At 37.3% G+C, this 26208-nt stretch overlaps 2 protein-coding genes across 2 annotated transcripts; one reads left to right on the top strand and one right to left on the bottom strand.

The window, feature by feature from the left end:
- Positions 1–261: 261 nt before the first annotated feature.
- LOC117385270 (kelch-like protein 40a) lies at positions 262–4800 on the top strand. Its single transcript, XM_033982566.2, has 6 exons — positions 262–1526; positions 1601–1761; positions 2242–2349; positions 2735–2920; positions 3413–3562; positions 4409–4800. The coding sequence occupies exons 1-6, from the start codon at positions 414–416 to the stop codon at positions 4518–4520; spliced, it is 1830 nt and encodes a 609-aa protein (XP_033838457.1). The 5' UTR covers positions 262–413; the 3' UTR covers positions 4521–4800.
- Positions 4801–5816: 1016 nt separating this feature from the next.
- On the bottom strand, positions 5817–21818 carry LOC117385736 (vasoactive intestinal polypeptide receptor-like). Its single transcript, XM_033983055.2, has 13 exons — positions 21636–21818; positions 19593–19686; positions 18939–19052; positions 14694–14800; positions 14527–14624; positions 13475–13604; positions 11959–12112; positions 10801–10861; positions 10307–10373; positions 10129–10220; positions 9906–10035; positions 8897–8938; positions 5817–8378 (listed from the first exon to the last, which is right to left on the bottom strand). Exons 1-13 carry the CDS (start codon positions 21687–21689, stop codon positions 8184–8186), a joined length of 1338 nt encoding a protein of 445 aa, XP_033838946.1. The 5' UTR covers positions 21690–21818; the 3' UTR covers positions 5817–8183.
- Positions 21819–26208: the final 4390 nt, after the last annotated feature.

The raw sequence follows: 26208 nt of genomic DNA, 5'->3' as shown, positions 1-26208 counted from the left end.
GTCTTAAAAAAAACATGATTTATGTTGTGAGTAAATGTATGCTTTATTTTTTCAGTTCTTAAACATATGAGGCTGTTACTGGCTTTCTTAAGTACCACTTTGGTCCGATGTGTCACCATCTGATGCACAATATAATGTCTAGGATATTCTCAACATGTTGTCATTGCTCCTTTCAGCATTTGGTAAGTTTTCCCATTCACCAAAATGGATCTTTGTGAGTCTATAAATACATTTGACTAACACATTGAGTGACACCCACAGACAGCTGCAACTCCTGTCCACGAGGTCTACCCCACCCCCGGGAACCTGATCCAGCTCTGGGTCCAGTCCTTGTCTGTTGTGGGGAGCAAGCAAGAGCCAGGACGCCCCTCTGAGCCTCCTCTCTCCCCTGCTACCGACACCAACTGGACAAAATGGCTGCCATGACCATAGATCCGGTGGAGCAGCCCCGCATGTACCAACAGACTCTGCTTCAAGATGGACTTTGTGACCTGCTGGAGAGTGAAAAGTTTGTGGATTGTGTCCTCAAGGTGCAGGATAAGGAGTTCCCTTGTCACCGTCTTGTCCTGGCAGCAAGTAGCCCGTTCTTCAAAGCTATGTTCCTGTCTGAGCTAGAGGAGAGCAAGAAGCGTGAGATTGTCCTCAAAGATGTCGAACCTGGGATTTTGGGTATGATTTTAAGGTATTTGTACACTTCTGATATCAATCTAACAGAGCAAAATGTCCAGGATATCTTCATGGTGGCCAACATGTACCAAATACCATCCATATTTTCAGTCTGCGTGTCTTACCTTCAAGAGAAGCTAGTACTTGGAAATTGCTTGGCCATCTTCAGGTTAGGGTTGCTTCTGGACTGTCCCAGGCTGGCTCTGGGTGCAAGGGAATTTATATGTGAGCGTTACCAAGTTGTAGTGAGGGACCAGGACTTTATGCAGCTCAGCCCAAGTGAACTGGCCATCCTAATTACATCAGATGCCCTGAATGTGGACAGGGAGGAAATTGTGTTCGAATCCCTCATGGACTGGGTCAAACATGATGAGAACAACCGCCTCAAAGATCTACCAGAGCTTCTACACTGTGTCAGATTTAGGCTTATACCTTTGGATTACCTCAAGGACAAAGTTGAAAAACACCATTATATTCGCTTCAGTCAAGAAATGAAGAAGGATTTAGAGCTGGTCAAAGATGCACACAAGGGACGATTGCCAAAACCCCAAAAGCACAAATCTGAAGGGGCAGCAGGGGGTGGGGATGAGGAAGACGATGAAGAGGGGTACCTACCTGGTATCCTCAACAATAACCCTCGTTTTGGAATGTTCGAGCTGGAACTGATACTCATGATCAGTGACACAGGGACGGTCGCATATGACCCGGTGGGAAACGAGTGTTTTGTGGCGTCAGAGTCCACAGAAATCCCCAAGAACCACTGCAGCCTGGTGACCAAGCAGAACCAGATATTTGTTGTGGGTGGGCTACTTTTCAGCGAGGAGGACAAGGATGAACCATTCAGCTCATATTTCCTACAAGTATAGTATAATGAAAAACACTACAAAACGTCCCATTTTATTGTGTTTTTCTTTGGCTAATGTTTGTTTCTCAGTTTGATCCAGTGAGTTCAGAGTGGCTGGGGATGCCCTCCCAGCCCTCCCCGCGCTGCCTGTTTGGGATGACAGATGCTGAAAACTCCATCTTTGTGGTGGGAGGCAAAGAACTGAAGGATGGAGAGCATGTGCTGGACTCCGTCATGATCTATGACAGACAGTAAGCATCATGAACTCTGAGAAAAGCTGTTTGCTTCACAGTTGGATAAGCATATCTTTTCCAGCCTGCCCCAAGGCAAATTTAACTAAAGAGATTTGTTTAACACAAGAGAGAGAAACAAGCTCAGGCAACATAAAGACATATGTAATAGTAATTCACAACATAACAGTGGAGCAGATATAATAGTGATAAATTCAGTTAAAGGGAATTAAAATCTAAAACCATATACTGGTACTCAAATCTTGACTTAGGATCATTGTAAGGAGTACTTAGTTCAAGGATTTGCCTAGTATCTTTATGAGGTAATGCTTCTGTGCAGAGTAGGTAAGGAATATATTTGTATATCTCACCAGGTCATAAAACTGTAGTTTAGTGTTGCGTTATATGTAAACCATGATGATGAAAATCATTATATGTTACACGTTTCTTGACTTACAATGTATTTGTGTTGTTTTCTTCTTGTTCTTAATAATTTCACAGGTCTTTTAAATGGGGTGAGTCTGACCCACTTCCTTATCAAGTCTATGGACATGGCACTGTATCACACAATGGTCTGGTGTATGTGATCGGTGGGAAGTCTGAGAGCAAGTATGTGATTATTGTCTTAATATTAACATTTAAAGGTGCACTATGTAACTTTTCTGGTTACATAGTCAAAATGTTATTGGCTTTCAAAATGTCATACATTTTACTGGAATGTTCCACAGTATGAAATGAAACTTATTTATCTAGTATTTATTTGCTTACAGGTGTTTTTATTGTTCAAAAATACGTTGAAAATGATGCATTATTAACGTGAGTGGGCTTCACAGTTTCAACCCGTAATTTAGCCATTATATAAGCTTAATAACATACTGTGCATCTCTATGGAGACAAGCAGATGGCAGACCCTCTATAAAAAGTTACATAGTGCACCTTTAATCCTTACAGAATATATCTTGGATTTAAAATTCACCATCTTTTAATCAAACAGGAAGTGTATGAGGAGAGTGTGTATGTACAACCCCTCAAAGTTTGAGTGGAAGGACCTAGCCCCCCTGAACACAGCCCGTGCCCTCTTTGGAGTCACAGTTCATGAGGACCAGATCTATGTGGTTACTGGGGTAACAGACTCAGGCCTCACCAGTTCTGTGGAGGTCTATGACATCGGCACCAACAAGTGAGTAACATAAATAAAGTAACACTTTGTATCACTTTAAATTACTGACATTTCTGCTCATTAGTAACTTTCCTTACTGGATTTTTCAATTTTTGGTTAATGAGTTTAGTTCATTTTTTTGGCCTTTCATAAAAAATATAACTATTCAAAATTCAAAAGTATTTTATATTAAATTTAGCGTACAATAGTATGTGTGGCAATATTTAATTGCAGTCAGAGTTAACATAATGTCTAAAAAGAATTAAGTAAAGAGGTTATGTTTGGGTAAAATAGCTTCAGCTTATTTCATTCAACAAATTGAGATCCATTTGTTTACCTTGGTGTAAATTATTAGTACTCCTTTATTATTTTAATGTTATCTTGGGACAACACGTGTGGACAGTAGGCAAACGACTGGGCCATAAAATAGCAGTACATCTCTCTCTCATATGTAAATCTGGTGTTTGATTTAGCATGAGCATAACTTCCTCATTTGTGTGTTGATATTTTAAGATGGTCAGAGTTCACAGAGTTTCCTCAGGAGCGCAGTTCTCTCAACCTTGTTTCAATGGGAGGATTTCTGTATGCCATTGGAGGATTTGCCATGATGCCCACAGAGACCAGTGAGGAGCCTGTACCAACTGAGATGACTGATATCTGGAGGTGAAGTACCCACATATGTGCCAATACCGATTTTTGTATTTTTAATTTATGAATGTGGAAAAAAGAGTTAAAGGTGCACTATGTATCTTTTCTGGTGTAGTGCCACCTGCCTGTCTTCATGGAGATGCTATTGTTTTGCCTGGAATGTTTCACAGTATGGCTTTCAACTTGTCTATCTCCATAGAGACAAGCAGGAAAAAATTATGTCTTCAATACCTGTTATTACATGTAAGGTAGATCCTTAAAGAAGACATATTATACTTGTGTCTGCTATATAGGTATATGGCACACCTGGATAATGGTTACAATTTATATACATTACAGCATACATTGTTATAATAATTTTCTATAATTTGCACATTGCATTGCAATATTACTCTAAAGAGGCTTAATAAAACAAATAAGTCCCACATTAGAAAACTGTGGCACCCAATGGGAGCTGACCTAGAAGAACAAACAATTATAATATGGTTAAAAGCTCTGAAAAGTCGATTTTGCATAATAGGTCTGCTTTATTGTGATGCGACTGAATATTTCAGGTAAGGCAAAGCAATAGGATCTCCATAAGAAGGTGGTGAATCCCCATCCAGAAAAGTTGGATGGACATTGAAAACTTAAAATTTTGATCAAAGTGGCATCTAACTTTATAGTAATTAAATAGTATTCTTGGACTATATCAGGATGAATAGAATAATATTGATGCACCAAAAATGGATAAAACCCTATTTAAGTACAGCTACTGATGCACAGGATAAGATAAAAGCACACCGGAATAACAATATCTCCTTTTGATTTTAACCCAGTTGTATTCTCTGTGACTAAATGATGTTGCTTTTTCAAACACAGGTACGATGAGTCGGAGCAGAGCTGGACTGGCATTTTAAGAGAAATAAGCTATGCAGAGGGAGCCACTATTCTGCCTGTGCGCTTGAACACTCTGCGCCTCAGCAAGTTATAACCAAAGTGAAACACCAGGCTAATTATGTAAAGAGAAAGGTCAAATACAGTTCTTATGAGATAATGAGATATGTACACTATTTTTACAGATAGTGGATTCCCTGTATAGATTTAATCTCTCCTCGTAAAAAGAAGCATCTTTCTTACAGTGCTTAGACACTAATTATTGTTGTTGATTAGTACGAAAATGCATCTAATACCTAAAACCTAATCTATTTTAACTATGTTAAAAGCCAACATATGAAAATACTTACACACCAATAAGTAGGAATAACAATAAGACCACCACCACTATATATATATATATATATATATATATATATATATATATATATATATATATATATATATATAAATCTGAGATCAGAATCAGAATCAGAAGACTTTTATTGCCATAGTCTGTGAACACAGTTCACAAACTAGGAACTTGCTTCGGTGAAAAAGTGCAACATAAACACACTGAATAAATACAAATACAAATAAGGGCATGCACAAAGTTAGATACAGTATTCCCTGTCAAACTCCGGCACAGAGTTGTACATGCATGCATTTTCTTTGCTCTAATGCACCCACTACATGAGCCATGATGGGGGTTAATCCCTTTTTCAGATCACCTGTCAGTGGTCATAATGTAATGCTTGACTGATGCATGCCATTGATTTGGTGCAATGGTCATGTGGGAGTAACTTTGGTTAACTGCATTATTTATTTGTTAGACATTTTAAGCTCTCAAGGATTTCACCCAGAGTGCACTTGGAGTTAAAAAGGCTATATAAAGGGTATGCCTTTCCAGATGAACCAAAATGGAACATAGAATCCAAAACTGTTCGGTCAAGTAGTGATAAATAAATGCATTTTATCTCGGCCTTGTTTATTAATGCATACAGATACAGCTCCAGTGGCCTGAACCCTTCTCCAAATTTGGTTTGTCTTCTACAGGTTGTACATTATTAATGAGTTCTACATTGCCCTTTACAAAATATAGAAACCTTTTTAGGAAAGCCCCTGCTAAACACAAGTATTTTCATACTGTTCTACTAATTAAATTAGTGTTAGGGGAGGTACATTGCAAATTCCAAACATACATTGATAATAAGGGTGGATTGAAAAATAACAGTAAAGGAATTTTCAGCCTTTGAGAATTGAGCATTTACCCCTGGACTAGAAGAAAACTATACTATTTGAATGGATACTATTGTATATTTTTACCACTCCTTGGCTATTATTTGTATGTCTGTTTTGTTATATGGTTTTATCACTTTTTATGTTCCAGAAATAAAGCTCTGATGAATAGATGCCATGTCCAGTGCAAATAATTTTATTTCATGGGACACAAATATAAGACACGTTTTAACAGTACATGTATGTACCATGGTTGAAAAACACACAACTTCAATGTAAACAGTGGTCACCTGAGGACTATGTCATTACCATAAAACATATTAATACATTCACATTATTTACAATGGCAAAAGTGAGATCATGTCTGAGGTACTTGGCGTTTATATAGAAAATACCCACTTTATGGCTTAAATGGAACAAAAAGGAACAAAAAGCCATTTACTTTACGTAGGCCTGAATAACCCCTAATGCTAAAGAGGGGGGTGAATAAATGAGTTGACAAAGCATACTGCAATACAATTCAATCTGTGAAAAAGCTGTAGAAAAGATCCTTTATACCATTTATTTGTAAAAACAATAAATTTTTTTCTTTGTCATCTACTTATACATATACATTAACTAGTCATTAGAAGGGACATGATCCACGAATCTAAGAAAGAATGTAAAAAGTGCTTTTAATTGTGATGTTAAGAGTAATAGGTATTAACTGGGGTGACTGTTCAATTCCTGCCTTGATCCATTCAATTTGTTCCCTTATTCTTAAACCAGACACTTTGCTGGTTCCAGTCATCGTGCACTGTAGAAACTGAAAATGAATGTGGCATTAAACTCTGGTGTGAAAATCACAGTGTAATTGATTGGGTAAGCCATCCTGTAACTGTAAGCCATAACACCATCAATTTAAAAATGCACAGGATGTGTAACTGTGTCAGGTTAAGGTCAGATTAGACCCAGGAGTGGAAGCTGTCTCTGCAGTAAATACAGCTAGAGAATTACCTGTCTGAACTGTGGTTGGCCACAGTGCTGTGCCTGTGTATACTGAAATTGTAATGCTTGCTTTTATTTACTACCTGCTGCAAAACAAGTTCATATACTACTGGTATATGTCTGTTTTTATTTTATATTTATTTTTCCCTAGATTATTATAGCATACATACTAAAAAAAGTATCGATTAGGTACCGAAATTGTAAAGCAAGTATAATTTAAGTACAGGTACCAAAAGTTTACTGTACTCAGTCCTAACTATCGTATTAATGTATTCATCAGTGTTTTGGCTACACCTGTTAGAGGAGTTTTTTGCCTCCTCCTTCACTGGAATGTTTTGTCTTTTATGCACTATACACGCACAAGTGTCGTGTGCAATACAGAAGCTGGTTGTGATATGAGTGCATCACTGTGACAGCTGCTTTTTACAGCCTCACACAGTCATTAATGCTACCACTGGTCCCCTTAGCAACATAGACCATTAGGTTAAGTGTTTCAGCTCAACATTTAACAAAAGCCTTTTAATAAACATCTTGGCTCTTATTAGATACAGGTCTATTCATCTTAACAACAGATGGATAGACCGGTCCTGTTTTTAATTCACTTGATGTGCTGCTTCCCACAGTATTCAAGTGTTGGTTGTAATGAAGACTGAAGGCTGGTTTTGTAAGTGCCAGTAACTAGTCCAGTGTGAGTAATCGAAATATTGCTTCACAAAGTGGTCCCTTTTTACAGTCACTGTATCATTAGAAATTGCAGGTTAAGATACAACAGCATGACCACATAGGTAAAATACTAGATATGATATCGGTCAAAAGGGATGTTTGACAATGTTTGTTGCCAGTTTAGAACAATGTTTTCCAACGAGAGGTACATGGACCAGGGGGTACTTGGAATGAATTTAGATTTTAAAAGGAGGAGAAATTTAATAGTGTGTGACAAAGCTAGAGGGTACATGAGACAAAAATGTTGGGAACTACTGTTTTAGAAAGCCCTTGTTAAAATGTACAATGTAAGAACATTCCGTAATGCACCTCGTAAAGAGTTTAGAGGAATTGCAACACTGTAATGATCTGATTTATTGTGTTGTTGTTGTTATTGTTAATGTAACTGTTTTTGTATGTGACACTTGGTTGCTGTCAATAAGTTGATGTGAAGGTTTTATTCATCAGTTACTGGTCTGTTTTGGAGACTGGCTGGAGTGAGTTGAGACTGCTGTTGTTTTGCTCTTGTTTTGCTTGTTTAGTCCTTGTGTTCAGAAAATAAAACAACCAGAAGAAATCTGGCATGTTTCCTTACACCAGAATGCCACAATACTATTGTCATATACCTAAGCATTTGAGTCCAGTTTTGGGCAATATGATTTCACCATTGTGAGCAAATAAAAAAAAATATAAATATAGTCTAGTGGGGTCAATTAGCCAGTGCCTAGCTATGGGCTTGCTATCATACATACATACAACATTTTGTAACAGACCCCATCTCTGCTGCAAGAGTCCAAATGAGCATCTTTAGAGAAAACAACAATATCAAGGATTCAAACCTGCAGTGTTCGTTTTATATGGAAGAGAAGTGTTCCTGACAGGTAGAAGAGGCGCGGCGAGTAGTGGGACTGCATTTGGTCAACATACTGATCTGAGTGCTGAAGTTGTTGCCATTGCTGCCGAGTGAAGGCTGCTGGTACTTCAGGTCAGCTCCCAGGAAACGCTGCAGCATCCATCTGCGCCACTTACGTTTAATCTCCGACTGCACCTGCCACAGAACATAGATAGAGAGGCAGGCAAACAGCATAAGAGGGGATGATGAGAAAGGCTGCTTATTTGTCATGTCAAGGTAAGATGTATGGTGCCATTTTTACAAATTCACAAAAAAGGTTTCATTATTCCATTATTATTAGGACTGAGAATGATTTTCCTTGTATTGATTGATCAAAATGGCTGATTTGAGTTTAATTAATTAATATATGATTTTTTTTTTTATTAAAACATTCTTAATTCTTCATCATTCCTTCATAATGTTCATGCCAAACTATACAAATTCAACAAGCCCTAAAGTAAGTACACAAAGAACTAAAATTGTTTTGTCAGTGGTTGGGTGTGTATGTAAGAATACAACAATAGTAGAGTTGATAAAATTATATCATTATATACTTTTTACTATTTATATGTAAATACATGGAGGTGTTATTGCCATTTGTGAGTGTAAAAAATCTCACTTTGTTTGGAAATAAACAATATACATTATATCAGAATAAACTTAAATGAACTTACCTCTCCATTGAGAAAGCAGTACAGCACGGCCACTACAAACCCCTGAGACACAGGATACAGGATGAAAAACAACAGAGCGATATTTAAATCGAACAGCTGCTGAAAATATTTGCAGATGACTAATGATCGCGTGATTCTGAGCGAACAGAGATACAGGCAGGAGCTTCATCTTTTAGAGATTATTCCCCAGAGACTGTGCATATAAATTATAAATAGTTTCCATAGCAAGGTTTCCATCATTGTGCTTGGCTCTGAGTGTTTGTATTCAATTTCAAGGACAGTAAATCCTGAACATTATTGCACAACTGTACAACATACACATAAACTAAACACTAAACAAACTGTGGACTATTGTAATGTCCAGCAGCTTCCAAAAATGGGAGTTTGGGGGGAACAAGGATTTGTCATTGAATTGTAACATTTGTATATTTTCTATGTTGCGAAGTAACATCTTGGGTAAAGATGTTCCAACATCTTCTCTGTCTCTAAATTATGATCTCTCGGTGCCTACAGAAAATGGTGCCATTATTCAACAGCAAATTTGTGATAGTTGTCAGTTGAAAAAGACTTGGCGATAAGATTAATGCAAGTACATGGAGCCAATCCCTAAAAAATAATGATAAGGTTTAACATTTGTGGTTCGTAAGTTTGAATATTTCCTTCAAAACAGTGAATCTCCCAGAGTTATATAAACCCCTGCTCTCCATCTGAAATCATGATGTCATCATCAAACTGTTTAAAATCATATTTATTCATCTCCTGTGTAAGTGTCAGATACCAACCATTTGACAAATGGTGTGCATAAGAACAAATTATTACATTTTTATGGATACAGGGAGCATAGGCCGTCTGGTTCCCTGATTCAGTTCTTGGCTCTATTTATTATTGCAAGATAAGGCAAATGTCATGATAATGGCCGTCCCCTATTTAGTACTGGTTTTCTTTATATGTTCTTTAATACCCTAAACAGGTAAAAAAAAATTAGCTGAAATATGTAAACATTTTTTACCTGAAATGACCCAAGAATAAGGTCAAACACCATCCTCACTTGTGAGTTAATGTTGTCCGGGATAAACGCAAAAATAATGTAGTTTATTCCAAACAGTGGTATCAGCAATAGTGTTGATTTGGCAAGTCTCCTACAAAAACATCAAGACATTTGTCAATGTATGGGCAAGAACAACAGTTCACTGCCAAAAACACAAAATAAATTTTAAAACTGTAAATCTCACGTGTATTGATTAGATTCTTTTCTTCCTATGTCTGGGCAATTCATCTTCTGACGCAGAATTCGGATTATGCAGATAAAAAGGAAAAAGTTGATCTGAAGTAAGAAAAAGAGCAAGCTGATTATTTATTGTGTGTGTTTCATAAAATATAACTAATCAATGAAATCATGCTGTGACTCACAAGAATAGTTACTAAAACGGGTGTTTTAATGATCCACCACAGGCTGTCCTCAATAATGTCCCAACAGCTGTGGAAGAAAAAGATACAGAAAGAGATAGCTTTCCTCTAGTTAGTCCGCAACCCTTGTTATAATACTAAAACCCATTTAAGAAAAGTAAATGTTAATTAAACATTTTTACTAATGAGACAGTAAACAACAATCTTTGAACATTACAATAAAAAATATTCAGTACTGCTGATTTTAACTCCACATTTTCCCACAGCGAGTTTACACTGGTTTGAGTTCAAAGCCTATCTTTGCAGTATGCAGTATTCATATGTGATGAATTGGGTCACGTAAAAGACAACGTCATTTTGGTCTGTTATTCATTAACAGTTTTACACGAGTCTCTTCAGAGAAATGCTATAGAAATAAAACATCAGCTTGTTAAACAAAAACATGTTGTGGTACTTCTTATTGTATTAAAGTGCAATAATGCAGATGATTCTCTTACCCTGGATCATTTAGCCAAGCTTTTGTGATGACCCACGAGGAGATGAATATAGTTGGTGCTCCTGGAAAATACACAAAGAAATGTTTGGGACCAAGCACTAAGGCTGTTTGGTCATCACATTCCAATAAAAAGTTGTTGTACACAATTTCTCAGTATAATATGTGAATCAGGATCATTCAGATTTTTGTGACTGGAGTACCACAAAGAAAGTAAGACAAACAAGGACTTAAGACTGAGCTCAGAGTGTATTATTCGACAAAGAAATTAACACAGACATGCAAACTCTAAAAGTTAGGCAACAGTTCTAATCACTTTACCACAAAATAATGTCCACTCTCATGCTGATGTCTAGCTGATTCAATCAAAAAAATCTTTGCTGAGGGAAGGGGTACTAACTACTCACCACCACAGTTTATTCTAACCATGTTCTTACATACACACTGATCATCTTTTCTTAGGAAAGTAGAACATAACATCTGCCCAAGCAAACCTCTTCAGTCTATTCATGGTTATGGTATTGAGGTTTATATTGTAAATGTATAATTGTAACCTCATAAAAATGGATGTAGAGGAGAGTCTGTCAAAAAGACCTCATAATGTAGTGTCTTCTCTGTCAGAGGCATCCACAGACTGACAGCTCTGCATTAGACCAGGACTCGTGAAGAGGTGGCCTGCTGCTTCTAATTTAAAACAACACAACAGCCTCATTTCAATGTGAAGCATGCAGCATATTTCTGTGGCACCTGTGCAAATGAATTCATGGTCGGAGATTAATTTCCATGTCAATTTAGTTTGGATGGGGACAGGCAGATGATGCCAGCCACTAACAGAAACAGGTTCTTTTTGTATTAAAGGGGCATTATGTAGAATTCTGAGTAAAAAAAATAACCGTTTCACAAGCCCATGTTGGACCTGCCATAGCCTGATGAGAAGAATGAAAACCTCTTAGTGGCAACTGCTTTCACCAAGGGGCTGCCTCTAAAACCTGTACCTCCCTTAAACTCAATTCAAAGCCAGATGTACAGGTACACATGCTTACACGCTTGCAACATGCACGCTCCTGATAACTTCCACTTGTTCTCAGACATTCTATGATGTAAAGAACTAATTAGCCAAACTTCAAAGAAAAAAAAACACAAAATAATTAACCTAACCTACCCCAGCCAATTAAGATGTACCACCAAAAGTACTTCCTCTCTGAGAAGAAAGAAACAGCTAAAAGGGCATGGAGGTAAAGTCCTTCAACCAGCAGCCAAAAGTAACTGGCCATGACGCCATAGTGAAAGAAGACCATCACAGCTTTGCAGCCCACCTACAGAACAAGCACACATTAATAAATTAGCCCTGTAATATACATTACACATATGTATGGATGTATGTGAGTGTGTGTGTGTGTGTATATATATAACCTCTATACATATTCACTAAATTCATTGAGGTAATATATACAGTATATATATATATATATATATATATATATATATATATATATATATATATATATATATATATATATATATATATATATATATATATATATATATATATATATATATATATATATATATATATATATATATATATATATATATATATATATATATAACCTCAATGAATTTAGTGAATAAGGATATGAGCAACAGGAAATAAAATCTATTCTTATTAATTCTTAAAGAGTTGTAAATAGTACATTTTATTATGGCAGACTAAAATTATGATTTGTATTACATTTCATATTGTAAGTTTGGTTTATTTTTTAAATAAGCCTTTTTAGAAAAGCTTTCAGAGTCATTACAACAGAAGTGACCTCTCGTAGACTATCCATGACCCACATTTGCAGCAGTTCAGGTTAGTCTCCAAACTCAGATCTATAACACATAAATTACACTATTTTTATGAGATATCTCTATGCTCCTGTATCTTCCAATCTACTGTCTGTCTTTCATTGTCTGCATTTTTGCAGAAGTACAAAGTGTTTCTAGTAAGTCCCATAATGACCAAACAAATCTAGAGCTGTCCACTTTTTAGAGCTCCTATTATTATTGTCATCCTTTCACTTTTGTCTCTTGTTCAAATCCAATAATATGTTTTAATTAAATTATATCAAATATAGAAGTGCACATATCTATTGGGTCAGGGTGGCCTGTAATGCATGCATAGCATTCTCTGTGGACCTTTTTGTGCCAAATCATATTTTCCAAATGGTCCAGGGGGTGAGCAGCTATGTTTAAACCAGGCTAAAGTGTGTGCTCTTAAGAGGAAATACATCTAAACTGGACCATTAACAAGCAGCCCTCAGAGACCGTAAAAAAACTGATTTACAATCTGCTGACTTAATCCTCCCTGGTCATAAAGATTAAGCTAGAGTTGTGCTGAAACTAAACAAACACCACTGTGACATTTTTTTTTTTGGTAATTATAAGTAACAAAACTTTTTGTTGGTCATATCGTTGACAAAGCTTTCAGAAGTTTAAAATAAATATTCTGCAAATAGTGACTTTAACAACATCCTGCTCCACAGCTTTTGGCAAATAGTGTTACACCCAGGTGCACCTGACCCTTTGTACATTACATACTGCAGCACAGAGCATACAAGTTGGAAGAGAGATAGCTTTATACCATAAAATTCTCCCATCAAAAACAGGAAGTAAAAGGTAAGAGCAAGCATACTCACAGTGGAGTGGCAGTTTTCGGCCTCACCAACGTCATAGAGAACAACGTCCTTAATAAACACTGATATGGCTTTGAGAATGAATGACACAAACAGGTGCATATGAATGTAGTTTCTGGTGCAGTGCAGCTTCCTAGAAAACCAAAGTAGAAATTATCAGTTGAAAATCTGTAAAAACTAACATGTATGTCAGCAAAAAGAGCAATAACCCAAAACTATTGCCATAAGCCGTTTACCTGGCACTTATAGAATGAACCATATTCACAAAGTCACAACAATGTAAAACAAATGTGTGAACATGATAGGTGATTATTATCAGCACTTACTGCAGAAGCTATGGCTGTGTTATCCATTTGTTATCTAAAGGTCAAGTGACACATAAAACTCGATCACACATTATGCTGCTTTTATCATCGGCCATAAAGTTATCAGGAAGAAATAAGAAAACCTCCTACAACCACAAAATGGTCCTTTTTTCAAAGGTCACTAATGTGAAGTGCATGGCTTCCCAGTGATCCAGTGATCGTCTGATTGGTGAGAAATGTACAGAGCCATCAGGCCTGGCCATCAAGTGGTGTGATGACACACTGCACCCTACAGCTGCTGAGTACAAACATAAACAGCCTCTGCACATCCTGTGCCTCAGTCCAAGCTGCAGCATTTCATAACCATCAGAGTAAACATATCTCTGCTGTTTGGTTCAATAAAGGGCTTATTACAAGAATCCAGAGTCATTCTTTTGATCAGAACTTATCAACATGCAGATACTGGCCATGTCAAGATTAAATGTCACATAGAAATATGTTATCAACAAAGAAAAGAATAAATGTTTATGGACTATCTTCTATGACAGTTCTGTTTGGAGAAGTCTAGCAAGATAATGTCAAATTTGGCAGTTTGGAGAGCAAAACACTATAAAAGTGTGAGAAGAACACTGTAAAACACTTTAAAAAGAAGAGTGTGGATCCTAAAGCAAGAGTCATGAGCATTAAGACAGTAAATGGTGTGATGAAAAGGTGTTTGCCTATCTTTATGAGTCATCATAGGTTTCTTACCGAAATACACAGAGTATTATGATGGCAACCATCAGGGATATGAGAGATACACTGTGACCAATGGTGTAGCCCACTTTGATGGCACTATAGAATTCACCCTGTGAACACGTGAGGAACAAGATGAACGTGTATAAGTTTGGACATGGACAGGCGGTTGCTATACCAACCTCAGTGTCATCCATAGTGCTGTTGGGGTTGTATTCACAGTCCATTATGTAGGACTGCAAGCTGATTGGACTCCAGCCACCCTCAGCACAGGTTTGTGACAGGTTTCCTAATGAGCAGAAGGACACAGAGAGCCATTCGTGCTTCACTTGATTGAAATTATGCTGTATATGTATATGTATACATGTATATATAGATATGTGTGTGTGTGTCTCTCTGTGTGTGTGTATATATACACATACACCCCCCCCCCCCCCACACACACACATATTTATATACGTATATAGATATACATATATACACAAACATATAAAAAATCTTTACTTTAACAGACACATAATTAAGCCACAACAAGACACATTTGTCCCAGTGGATTAGTCCCAAACACTAAAAGAAAGCACTGTACAGCAGAAGATCAGTGGTCCAATTGGCCCAAAGATGTAAGGACATTTCCCCTGAGTATTCCCCTCCATCTGAGTCTTAATTATTCTCCAACCACTTGCACTATCTGGCCAATATAGTCAGCCAGAAGCCAGAGATATTTTTACTCCACTATGCCCATGGAGGAATGAGGTCCAAGTTCGTTTGAAGCCCATAAAGAGAAGCTAAACTATCCAAGGGAACAAGGAAGAAACACAGGGAAAAAATCTAAAACTTAAAATGTGCATAAAAGTGTGCTCTGATAAGCATTTTGTCTTCATTTGTCTAACTAGAGAGAACTATTGGAGTTCGCTTATACAAATATGGCAACCTTAAAATGCATTTTTTCAGTATTTAGTAAACTATAACATACATAGATCATTATTTAACATTTTGTTCATTGTAAACCGCAATGTTGAGCCAGCTTGAGAGAAATTACCCAGACTCTTCATAGTGGCATTTAATTGTAGCAAGCAGTGGATTTTCGTTTAGTTGTTTTTATTGTTGAAAAATGGCTACATGACCTTTATAACCCCTACTTATATGACCTTAAGTTTGAATTGTATAGATAATTGGAAGTAAATACAGAGCAGCAGGCAGGGATAAGGAGTGATAACAGATATTTTCTGAGCACTCAAGTCATGAATCCAGGGCAATACAGGATTACTCAAACATGCCCCTATCAATAGAAATATATCTCTGAGTAAACTAATGGTGAGGGAAGTCAATAAGGACTAGGTCTGACCCATATCATATTGTAAATGTATAGCAATTGTGATATCATCAACTATATCGCTATCACATTATTTATTTCTCATTTCATCTTATAAATTTAGATGTATTGATAAAAAATTGATAATAATAGTCAACACATCCTTGTAATGACATTTGAACAGTGCCAAAACAAGCAATAAAACAACTATTCACATTGATCTAAATGTGATTCACCAACTGACCTAATAAACACAAGGTGGCATACATTAAACCCTATCACTGGCCTGTGTGCTTGCAGCTTACCACATGACCATGATACAGCAAAACTGTGATGTAAAAAGTCCAACTCTAAGTCTTGGTATTGTGGATTTGTGTAAGAAAAAATCTGTGTGATAAGACGATGCAATGTGCACTGTGCCAATGTACACAAGTCACAAGGCGAGACAAATTCAATTGCGTTGAACATTAACTTGGTGCAGCTCAAGACTCCATTAGCACTTATAAAAATAATGCTACACTGACGACTTGCTGTTCACAGGCATGGGCTACTTGGTGCTAATGGTTGTAAAACTTGGTTAGGTTAATGCTGCAGTAAAACAGCTGATGCCTTCACTTAAAAAGCCTGAGAGTCTGGCATAAAAATAGCACTCTGTGAAAAGCACATGGCTTTTGTTTACAAATCACCTCCAAATACCTTGTTTTATTGAGCAGTATCTGATCCATGGTGTTAATGGCTAATGTGCAAATATATGAAAAAAATCTCACTTTCTGTCAATGATTAATCCAATTTCCTCTTTTGTTACAGCTTTTTTCTGGAATTAACTCTTGTCTTTAACTTGCTTCCTGCAGCAGTGGCTGGAATTTTATGGGGATTTGGCATAGGTTTTACTCCACATGCCCTTCCTTACCATCTTCATTTTATCCAAACTGTTGATACAATTGTTCAATCAATTGTTTTGTTGCAACCCTATGAAATTTTTACACTTAAACAAAAAGTAAACTAACTTTATTGTGTACATCAAGGATGGTCTGATATGGATTTTTTTTCTTTTTTCAGTCAGTATGAGATATTTGTCTTGTGGTCATGGTAAATCTATTTTATATTTTATTTGTATTTTATTTTGTTACAATTCCTCCAGTCCTCTTACAAGGTCTTTGTTATTTTATTAAATATTTTATTGTGAAATATTTATTGACAACATTCTCTCACTTTCTTTCCTGTAAGTGACGGAGCAATGTGTGTTGGCTAGAAATTCATCTTTGCCCTCAATGTGGCCAAAGAAATAAAAAATGCAAGACATTTCTCACATTGCCCAACCCTATCACTGAACCGCCTCTATCAAATCAAGACCCGAGTTGTGAAACAGCAAACTCTTACAATGTATTTTGCATTAAACTGGGCAGGCTGGAAATACCTGGGCGCCGCACTGCAGAGAAGATAGAGGCTTAGCTTGTTCAAACAATATGACAGGACACAATGGTGACCGCTGCTGTTTTAGCCACCACTGGACGGAGTTAAGGATTTCCAGAAGAATGCTTTCATCGTCAACCAAAAACAGGACTCCAAGAATTGTCTGTGCATGTACAACGGCACGGAGAGCTTAAATGAGTTAATCATCCACTCATGTTTGGATTTTGTTTTTATAGCTTCATCTACGTGTTGTAGTCAAAATCTTTCTTATTATAGCTTAGGCGGAAGAGGGCTGATATAGCACGACAACAGTAGTGCTCTGTCATACAGGTTAGGAAAGAAGGCAGACCCGTGTTATTAGAGGAGATGAACGGTAATGTTTGCCTTAGACCTGGTAGGTAAAGAGTTCATGAGAATGGCAAACTAAACTAAATTTATGGCTTGACCCCTGAATATCTCTGGCGCCATATTTCGTAAGTCCTGTTTTCTTGTGTGCACTGTGTGTCAATAACGTTAGTCTTTCGTAATCCTAAAAGTCACTTAAAAGGAAATGGGACTACAAGTTAGAAACATTATAAAAACGTCAAGTTCCTATAAAATGTAAATCACGGTAACCCTTTTTTGACCTGCACAAACAACACAGAAGTACCCAATATCTCAGGTTTAGGAAATACAGGGTTCTGTGCTGTGAATTTGCAATGCACCAGATCTTAGATAGTTAATCATCGTTTAATGTGGTCCTCTTACTTGACCCGAGAGCAGAGTACCACAGAGACTAGCTGTTTTAGTGCATAATTGATATCGACTGCATCAGAGGAGCAGAACTTGTATCATATGTAACCCAGGCTTTCTTCATTAGGAGACTTTGCTCCTTTCTGTTCTCGTGTGAGTTTTGGGCCCATGCTTTGACATACCAGTGAAATATGTACCTCCAGCTCAATCCTACCACACAGGCCATTGCTCTTGCCTCTGCCCACTGTCGGTCCCCTGGGGTGCTCTGCTCGCTCAGGTCACACTATCTCCCATCTGGGTCAAATTACAGCTTCCCAGGGAGCCCTCATCTCAGATCCTGATGATAAATGTCCAGCCCGATTCCCTCTTATAGCCCAAATGATGGAGGGCACAGAGGCGAAAGGCCCTTTGCTGCAGAGGCTCTACCCTGGAGAGCAGCAATACAATCAACAGGACAGCTCTGGATATGTTTGGACAACTGAACGTTTGGCAAAGGTGAACCACTTTTTTGTTTACAGTAAAAATACTTCATATGTGATTCAAAGGTGATTACAGTGTAGATATAAAAAGGTGAGTGTGTCTATTTTGGAAATATATTATCGATCATCGATCGTGCATCGATCACAGTCTAAATATAAAAGGTGAATGGATCAATAACAATTGCTTATACGTGAAAAGAGGGTCTCTGCTGTGGTCACTGTCGTTTAAACCACAACAATGTGTCAAGACAAAGTTGTTTTTCTGAAAGGTTTTTTCAAAGCTTTTTGTGTAGGGTATTTATATTAGACAAGTCAGAATGTCGACTACAGCTGGCTGCTCTTCTTGCAGTTCTTGTCACCAGATGCACCCTTATCAACATTATGTGTTGTTAATGTTATTAGATGAATTGCTTTAGGCTAATCAAGAAATTGAGACCAAGGAGCAGTAATAATAAAAAAGGTAATAGTAGCATTAGCATTAGTTTGCTTACGTATTGGAATGCCGTTTGAAAAGTAGAAAAGATACTTGGGGCAGGGGATGGTGACCACTTCTCCAACATCAGCACTGGGCCAACAGGTAATCTTGTCCCACATGACAGCACAACCTGGGGTTGGAAATATTTAATTTAAAAAACAATTTAATAGGTTCCAAAACCAGAAATCTAAAGAGAGAAATATAACAATATGATCTGGATATAAAGTTCTTTACTAATATTCCATTTTCACAGACCATGGTGACACACATCAGATCAAAACACTTCTGTTAAAACTCCTGACAATAAATAAAGTCAAAGCTGGTTGGGTGTGAAACAATCAATACAAAAAACATTTTGTCTTTCGCAAAATGTGTCTGAATTAAATGTCTGGTGATGCAACCAAGTTACAGATCAGACCTTAGAATCACAATAAGAATGCATGTTTTCCATTGTAGTTTTTTTTTTAAATAAAAATACCAATTCAATAAACAAGAAATAGATATGGATGATGTTATTCTGGGGAAAGTTATTCATTCAAAAAGTCTTTTTTTCTGTCTTTTGAGGTTGCTAAGATATTTGTGTGTCATCCGGGCTAATTTATGATTGAATTCATTAGCACATTGCAACCTAGTTCAAACATCACAAAAGAATAATTTCCTGTAAACAAACCTGTTGTTTTGTCCTCATTCTGAGCCTCACACAAGTCACGCTCTCGGTCGATCTCTTTTTTTATTTCACACATAGGATGCTGCTCTGAAAAAGCCTGTGTAGAAAACAAATGTCACAGCGGTCAACAGCAAAATATTGTATTTTCTTTATTATCTTTGCACTTTTCTTCTTGTTTTTCTCCACTTCACACTGGGGAGGCAGGTGAGAAAGTTTCAAATGTATTTAGACTTTGGTGTCAACAATAAATGACAAATTGATTTGAGTTAGCCTTAGAGACTGATGCATTCCTAATGAAGCTAAAATTTTGCACCATGCACCAAGAGGCATTAACTGTACATTTATATCAACTTAAGAATTACACACACTAAAATCGCTAAATTATACGGAGAAAGAAAGTGAACTATGAACAAGACCAGAAGCAAGTTCAAAGCACAAAAATAAGGTCTAAAAATATTAGACCAGGCAGTAACTGAATAGAATGTATATGTACACTGTATATCAAATGTCTTCATAGCACTATCAGTACTACCTGTTCCATAGTAAGAACCACTGCTCTGTACTGCATTGTTTACACACTGAGTCAAACATATGGGAATATGCAAATGCTCCATCCAGCGAGCATTCATGAATGACATAGACATCCATGCACATACCTAATACTGGGATGCTGTGATCTACATGTCGTGGTTGTGATGCTGAGCAGACATGGAAGATTTATAGTCAGGTGTACCCGTCTCCTCTCCATGGGCATTAATCAGATGACTCTATACCGCTATTGTTAGGCACCAAGTGAGACCAGTGTTCCCCCTGCAAGGTGACTCCCTCATTCGGCTTGTGATTTATTTGGCTCCTGAGGCAGAGCTTGCCCATAGTGAGTCGTTGCGTCCACAGCACGTCACTGGACTATGATTGGAGGCCGTATTGTCAGTGATGATAAATGAACAGCGTATAGACACAAAACTTCCCAGACTAAATTATTCTTCCCTTTCATCCTCAAACCACTTCTGTTACAATGGATACCTTTCCCCAAATTAATTTAATCTTTAAGTCTCCTAAAGCTCCATATGGTATCTTTTTCTTCCAATAGAAATGCATGCAGGACCTACGCTAATAAGCTCTTTGACCTCCTAGATTCCTGCATGAATCTGACAAGCTTCTCTGGAGACATCCGCAGATGAGGACACTGCAAAGTGAAGCAAGGGAGCATAATGAAGTTTGTTGTCATGGCACCCCATCCAACACAATTCTCACCTACAGTTTCCATAGATGTCTTCCATTGAAAATAACTGTCCCTTTCATTGCAAGTGAGAGCCACAAGGGCACTAAACACACATACCTTAATGTGAAAAACTGTCAAATGCATTTACTATTGTGTGCAATGAATGTCTTTTGTTCTGCAAAACTGTCACTAAAACTGTCCTCTAATGTACTAAATAAGCAAATTAGAAATATATAGACACGTGAATACAATTTTAAACAGTTTTGGCTCAGATTCTCCTTGAATCTGACTGAGTCTGATTGTCTACTCAGGCATATCCCTGTTGTACTTCTACTCTTTCAGCAGTTTTGATGTCACTGTCTATATGAATTATGATTATGAGTGGTGTAATGCAATGCATATTGGCATTTGCAGAAGGTACTTACGTGTCTCTTAATTTGGCAGTTTTTTTCTGAGAAAATAGAAATCTTTTTCCGTACTTGTGCAATGAACAGCACATAGCTATTAACAGGCTAATGAACTTTGGATATAGTTTAAGAATTTTACTACTTTATTAAACCTTTTATCGGGTCAGATGATAAAGTTGGTAAAAATGCTACCCTAGATGAAGCTTAAATAGCCAATTTAAGTCAATGGTAAAACAAATCATTGACAACATAGTAATAGCCTGTAGCTGGGAACTTGTGCGCTATTCAATTTTTTTCATTTTGACTTTGACCAGACTAGGCTACATGACACATTTTGATCAAACAAAAAGTTAAGACGAGTCCCTTATAGAGAGACTTTTTTCAAAAGTAAGAAACAATCATGTTAAGTTAACTTACCGGTTTCAGAAGTATACAGGAAAGAAAAAAAAGGTTCTTATAAACTTTCGCCATAGTACAAGCTTTAAAAGCACTGCTGAAGTAGGCTACGTGGGCTAAAAGAAATAGCAATAAATTAGACTGAAGTTAAGTACAGTGATATTCCTCCGCAGAATTACTGTGCGCCCTCACTGGAGCTCCGTGCGTCCTGGGCTCTCAGAGAAATGTGCCGGCGCGCCCCCGCCTGCCTCCTCCCCCTGCTGGCAGCGGACTCCTCTGGATCCTTACCTTCAAGTTCAACATTCAGCCAATCAGACATCACCGAACAAAGCTTGTAAAAGTTCGGACATAGGCAGAAAAGTGACTTGTCAAGTTCTAAACGAATGGTGTCAGGTATTTTGAATTAAATGATGTGCGTTTTACACAAACTCTTAGTCTTTTATCATCACATAGTCTGCACTCACAAAATCTTGTTGCAACCAGGATGTTTACCTCCACACACCCACCTCCACACACGCACCTCCACACACACACACACACACACACCCACGCGCGCACGCGCGCACGCACCCACACACACACACCCACACCCACACACACACACCAACCCCCCCCCCCCCCCCCCCCCCACACACACACACACACACACGCAGGTTTAAAATTAGACTACCTAAACAAAGACTAATGTGTGTAACTAAAGGGGTTAACATTAACAAACGATAGGACATTTTTGTAGGCCTAACGAACACACAGTTGTTAAATGCATTATTTAAATTATAAAAAATGAGTGAAAGTATTCTCCACCAGAGCAGATGTCAAATTAAAAAGTCTTTTTATTGCACTGCGCTCTCCTTCTCCTTCCTTTCCTTTCATTCCTTCTTAGTCACCTCTACTATTTAGCCTCAGTATGTACTGCTAAAGCTGCAGTGTGTAAATTTCCACAGCTCTCACAAGTGTAGCATGTAATTTATAACATAGCTTCTGGATGCATGCATTCAGAGAGACTCAGAGCCAATAATACTTGTTCTCTTTACACTGGTCCCTATAGACCTGCTCACATCACATGCAGTCAAGGTAAACCACAGAGCCTATGTCTGATGTGAAACTTTTACACTCGAGTTGTGTCTGAGAAAAATGTGAATGTGAAAAATATGCAGCGTGGTCAGCTGGCTGTTGGGTCATCAGCATGAACAGATTTAAGCATTAACCCTGAACAATGCACAGAACCAGACTTTGTTTGCGTGCATTTGCTTTAGGTAGTACCACAGACTGTAGCGGAGGGTTTATGGGAGCGCTTTAATGATCAGCCAGTGAGTCACTGCAGCTTATGGGAGCTTTGATGGATGTCAGAATAACCTTCCTCTGGGATGAGAGTCAAACATTTAGGCTTTTTGGAGCTGGCAGATAAATCTTCAGGAATTTCAACCGAATGCTAAAAGATGCTTTTCTATTTTTGGTTTCCAACCTTATAAGATTATATTTATCTGAGATGCCCTGGACTCACTGGTGATCTAATGCAAACATTTTACACTTACACCAGAGAGTGCATGAACACACAGTGATGGTAACACTATCCACTGCCCTACTGTACAGACCTTGTAATGAAATTAAACTAAAGTCTCAATTAAAAATGATTAGTATATTCTTTATTATGATAAGGCATTTTGGCCACCCTTAAACTAAATGTTTGTGTGCAAGATCAAGACCTTTCCCTTGGTGGAGGGCTTCTCTTCACTCTTTTTTGATTAATCTTTTGAATATCTTGCATAATTTAACGTCTGGCTGACATTTGTGTTGTATACATCCCCAACCTATTATTATTTCATTGTGGTGCCATTATCTCCTAGTAATACATCTTGATTGCACATTTCAGTGTGATCCTTTCTCCCTCCCATCTATTATCTATGATTCCTTTGAGATGATATTAAAATGGCTCTTTGATTGCCTTGAACACATCTTCTGCATCTGCAAAATCAACCTTCGAGGAGTCTAACTATCTACTGATTTGAGCTGTCACTTAAATTACAAGTACATACTGTTATTTCTAACCAAGGAAATTGTGTTAATATCAGAGGCTGAATAACCTTTAGCAGCAAAAGGAAAACCAAATAACCTATTCACAGAAGGCATAATATATTTTGAGAGTGCATGAGAAACGCCACCATGTTTAAACTTCTACGAATTTTACTTTCAGTTTATCCTCTGCTTGTTAATAATTCTGAGACTTTATTGTTTCTGGTGAAACCTGCCATCTGCATTTGACCCATTTTTCTACCAGAAACATTTCCACATTCATGCAGAAGGGGAGGTTTAGCCTATATGTGCATGTAAGGTTGATGAATCAAACCCAGGACCATCTGCACAAGGCGAGAGTGCAAGTCACTATGTCACCAAATGTTCCTGGAGTGTATCCCAGCAACTGGTGGTTTTAGACGGGAAAGTTATTAGTTACAAATACCAGTGGACAAGCAACCTTCCATTAAAGGGCTGATATATATTATAATGCTGTTATAATGCTGTTTCCTCATGAAAGACATACATAAAGTTTTGTTTTGTTTCATTCACACATGTTGAACACACAAATCCTGCATAATTAGGCTCTGTTTCACTCTGTTTCAGCTTGTGATGTCATGTGGTAATATGGAAAGTGCTCCATTGTGTTTTTAGACTCCATATACCTTCACTAGAATAATTTGGATCATTTTAGTCGTGGAATTGCTCATCTCTACTAAAAAAAAAAAAAAAAAAAAAAAAAAAAAAATTCATTGATACTGGAACATTCAGTACCAGATCACATGACTGTAAAAGGCTAAGCACTACCTGCACCAAAACTGAGACGGGAAAGAGGCTTTTAGCTGTGTTGCTTCACAAAAATGTAGTTTTTAATGTTTTGGACTTGAGAGCCCAAGTGCTCTCATTAGGTTCCCCTGTATAAATAAAGATAAAGAAAGAAAGAAAGAAAGAAGAGGTAGCTGTTGACTTGAAAACTACCACTTCCATATGATGTCATATCATGCGGTAGAACAGAGCATTTTGAGCTTTGGAGATGTAGACAGACTAATAATAGAGGGTTACTCAAACCTCTGACAATGAAACAAAACACAACTTCACATATGTTTTGATGAGGTAATACCATTATAACACAGCTTAAAGCTCACAAGATTCAATTCTGTGTAATATAGGACCTTTACAGTGTGGGCAAAGTAGAGTTTTGATTTTACACAACACACGCATTCCTTTTCTGTCTGTCTGTTATTAAATCATTAGTTATCACGACAGTTTCTTCCTTCTACAGTAAAGTTGAAATTTTCTGAAATCTGCCCTGATGGTTGGAGTTACTCATCAATCAAAAATCTTTTATCCTCTTCAAGGTCTCCATCAATCTCACTTGCAACATAATACATTGCAACAAAAACTTCGTAACAATCTATTAACTGCACTAGTCTGTGTAAAAGTTTAACACCATACATTTGTCTCTGTTTGACTGATGGACTGGAGGTAAATAAAGGCATGTACACCCTGCAGCGTGCTTTTTGCTATGGCAGTAGTATGTCTTTCATCTTTTCTCGCTTATCAGTAAAGCTTTTGGCTGAAGGGGATGTTTAGTCTTCCAGGCCAGGCAGATAAAAAAATGTAAGCTCTTGAAGGAAATAGACAGAACTGACTCTATCTTACAATGGTAAAGAGACCAAATATGATGTCAAATTGATTTCAGAGCATAAAAAATATAAAGTGGAGGTTATAAAGTTATATATGGCATTAAAAAGTTAGGATGTTCGATCGCAAAGTTTGAGTAAAAGTCAAATAAAATATAATAAAAATAGATATACAGTCCTGCAAGATGGTCATGGTAATTGTTTGAAAGACTGTGCCAGGTTAGACTAGTCACTTCACTAAAACATAGTTAATCATTATATTTAAGATATTACAAAAAAAAAAAAAAAAAAAAAAAAAAAGCTTGCCTAGCTTTCCCTAGTTTGACAGTTTTGATTGATCATTTTTCTCTCTGATTAGACACAGGCAGCAGATGTTACATATATAGAGATAATTCTGCAAAACTGTTACCTAGCAACGACAATAATGGGCCAAAACATGTCTACATTACACAATAGTTATCATTGGAATAATAAAAATGAATGGCAACACCTTTACTTTGTTAAATGAAGGTTTAAACTGTGAGAAAACTGTGTTCCTTGCCCATAACTTGTCAATAGAATTTTCCTTGATGACACAGAGGTGACAGGGCTACTTCCTCTATTTTTCTACCTTTCTTTGAGACCTTTTCCACACACTGTCACTTAATTTATGTGATAAATATTTACAACATATCATCTAAAGAAAAACAACTGGAAAAATATGAAAACGCGCCTGATGCACTTACAAGACTGGAATAGTTTTGAAAAGGATAAATAACATAAACTGTAGATATTGTACATCAAAGAGACAAAGAGCATTCAAGCGAGAAAAAGCAACCACGTTCCTTCGCATACAGCCAGTTCAGCTAATTGTCATCAAGAGAATAACTACTCTGGCGCCATCTAGTGAAAGAAAATATATAATGAACGCCATTGGCTGCAGGAATATGACGTAATTT

This window comes from Periophthalmus magnuspinnatus, chromosome 17 (genome assembly GCF_009829125.3).
Source record: "Periophthalmus magnuspinnatus isolate fPerMag1 chromosome 17, fPerMag1.2.pri, whole genome shotgun sequence".
Classification (NCBI taxonomy): Eukaryota; Metazoa; Chordata; class Actinopteri; order Gobiiformes; family Gobiidae; genus Periophthalmus; species Periophthalmus magnuspinnatus.
Note: the sequence above shows the minus strand (reverse complement) of the source record. Positions and strands in the feature narration are given on the sequence as shown.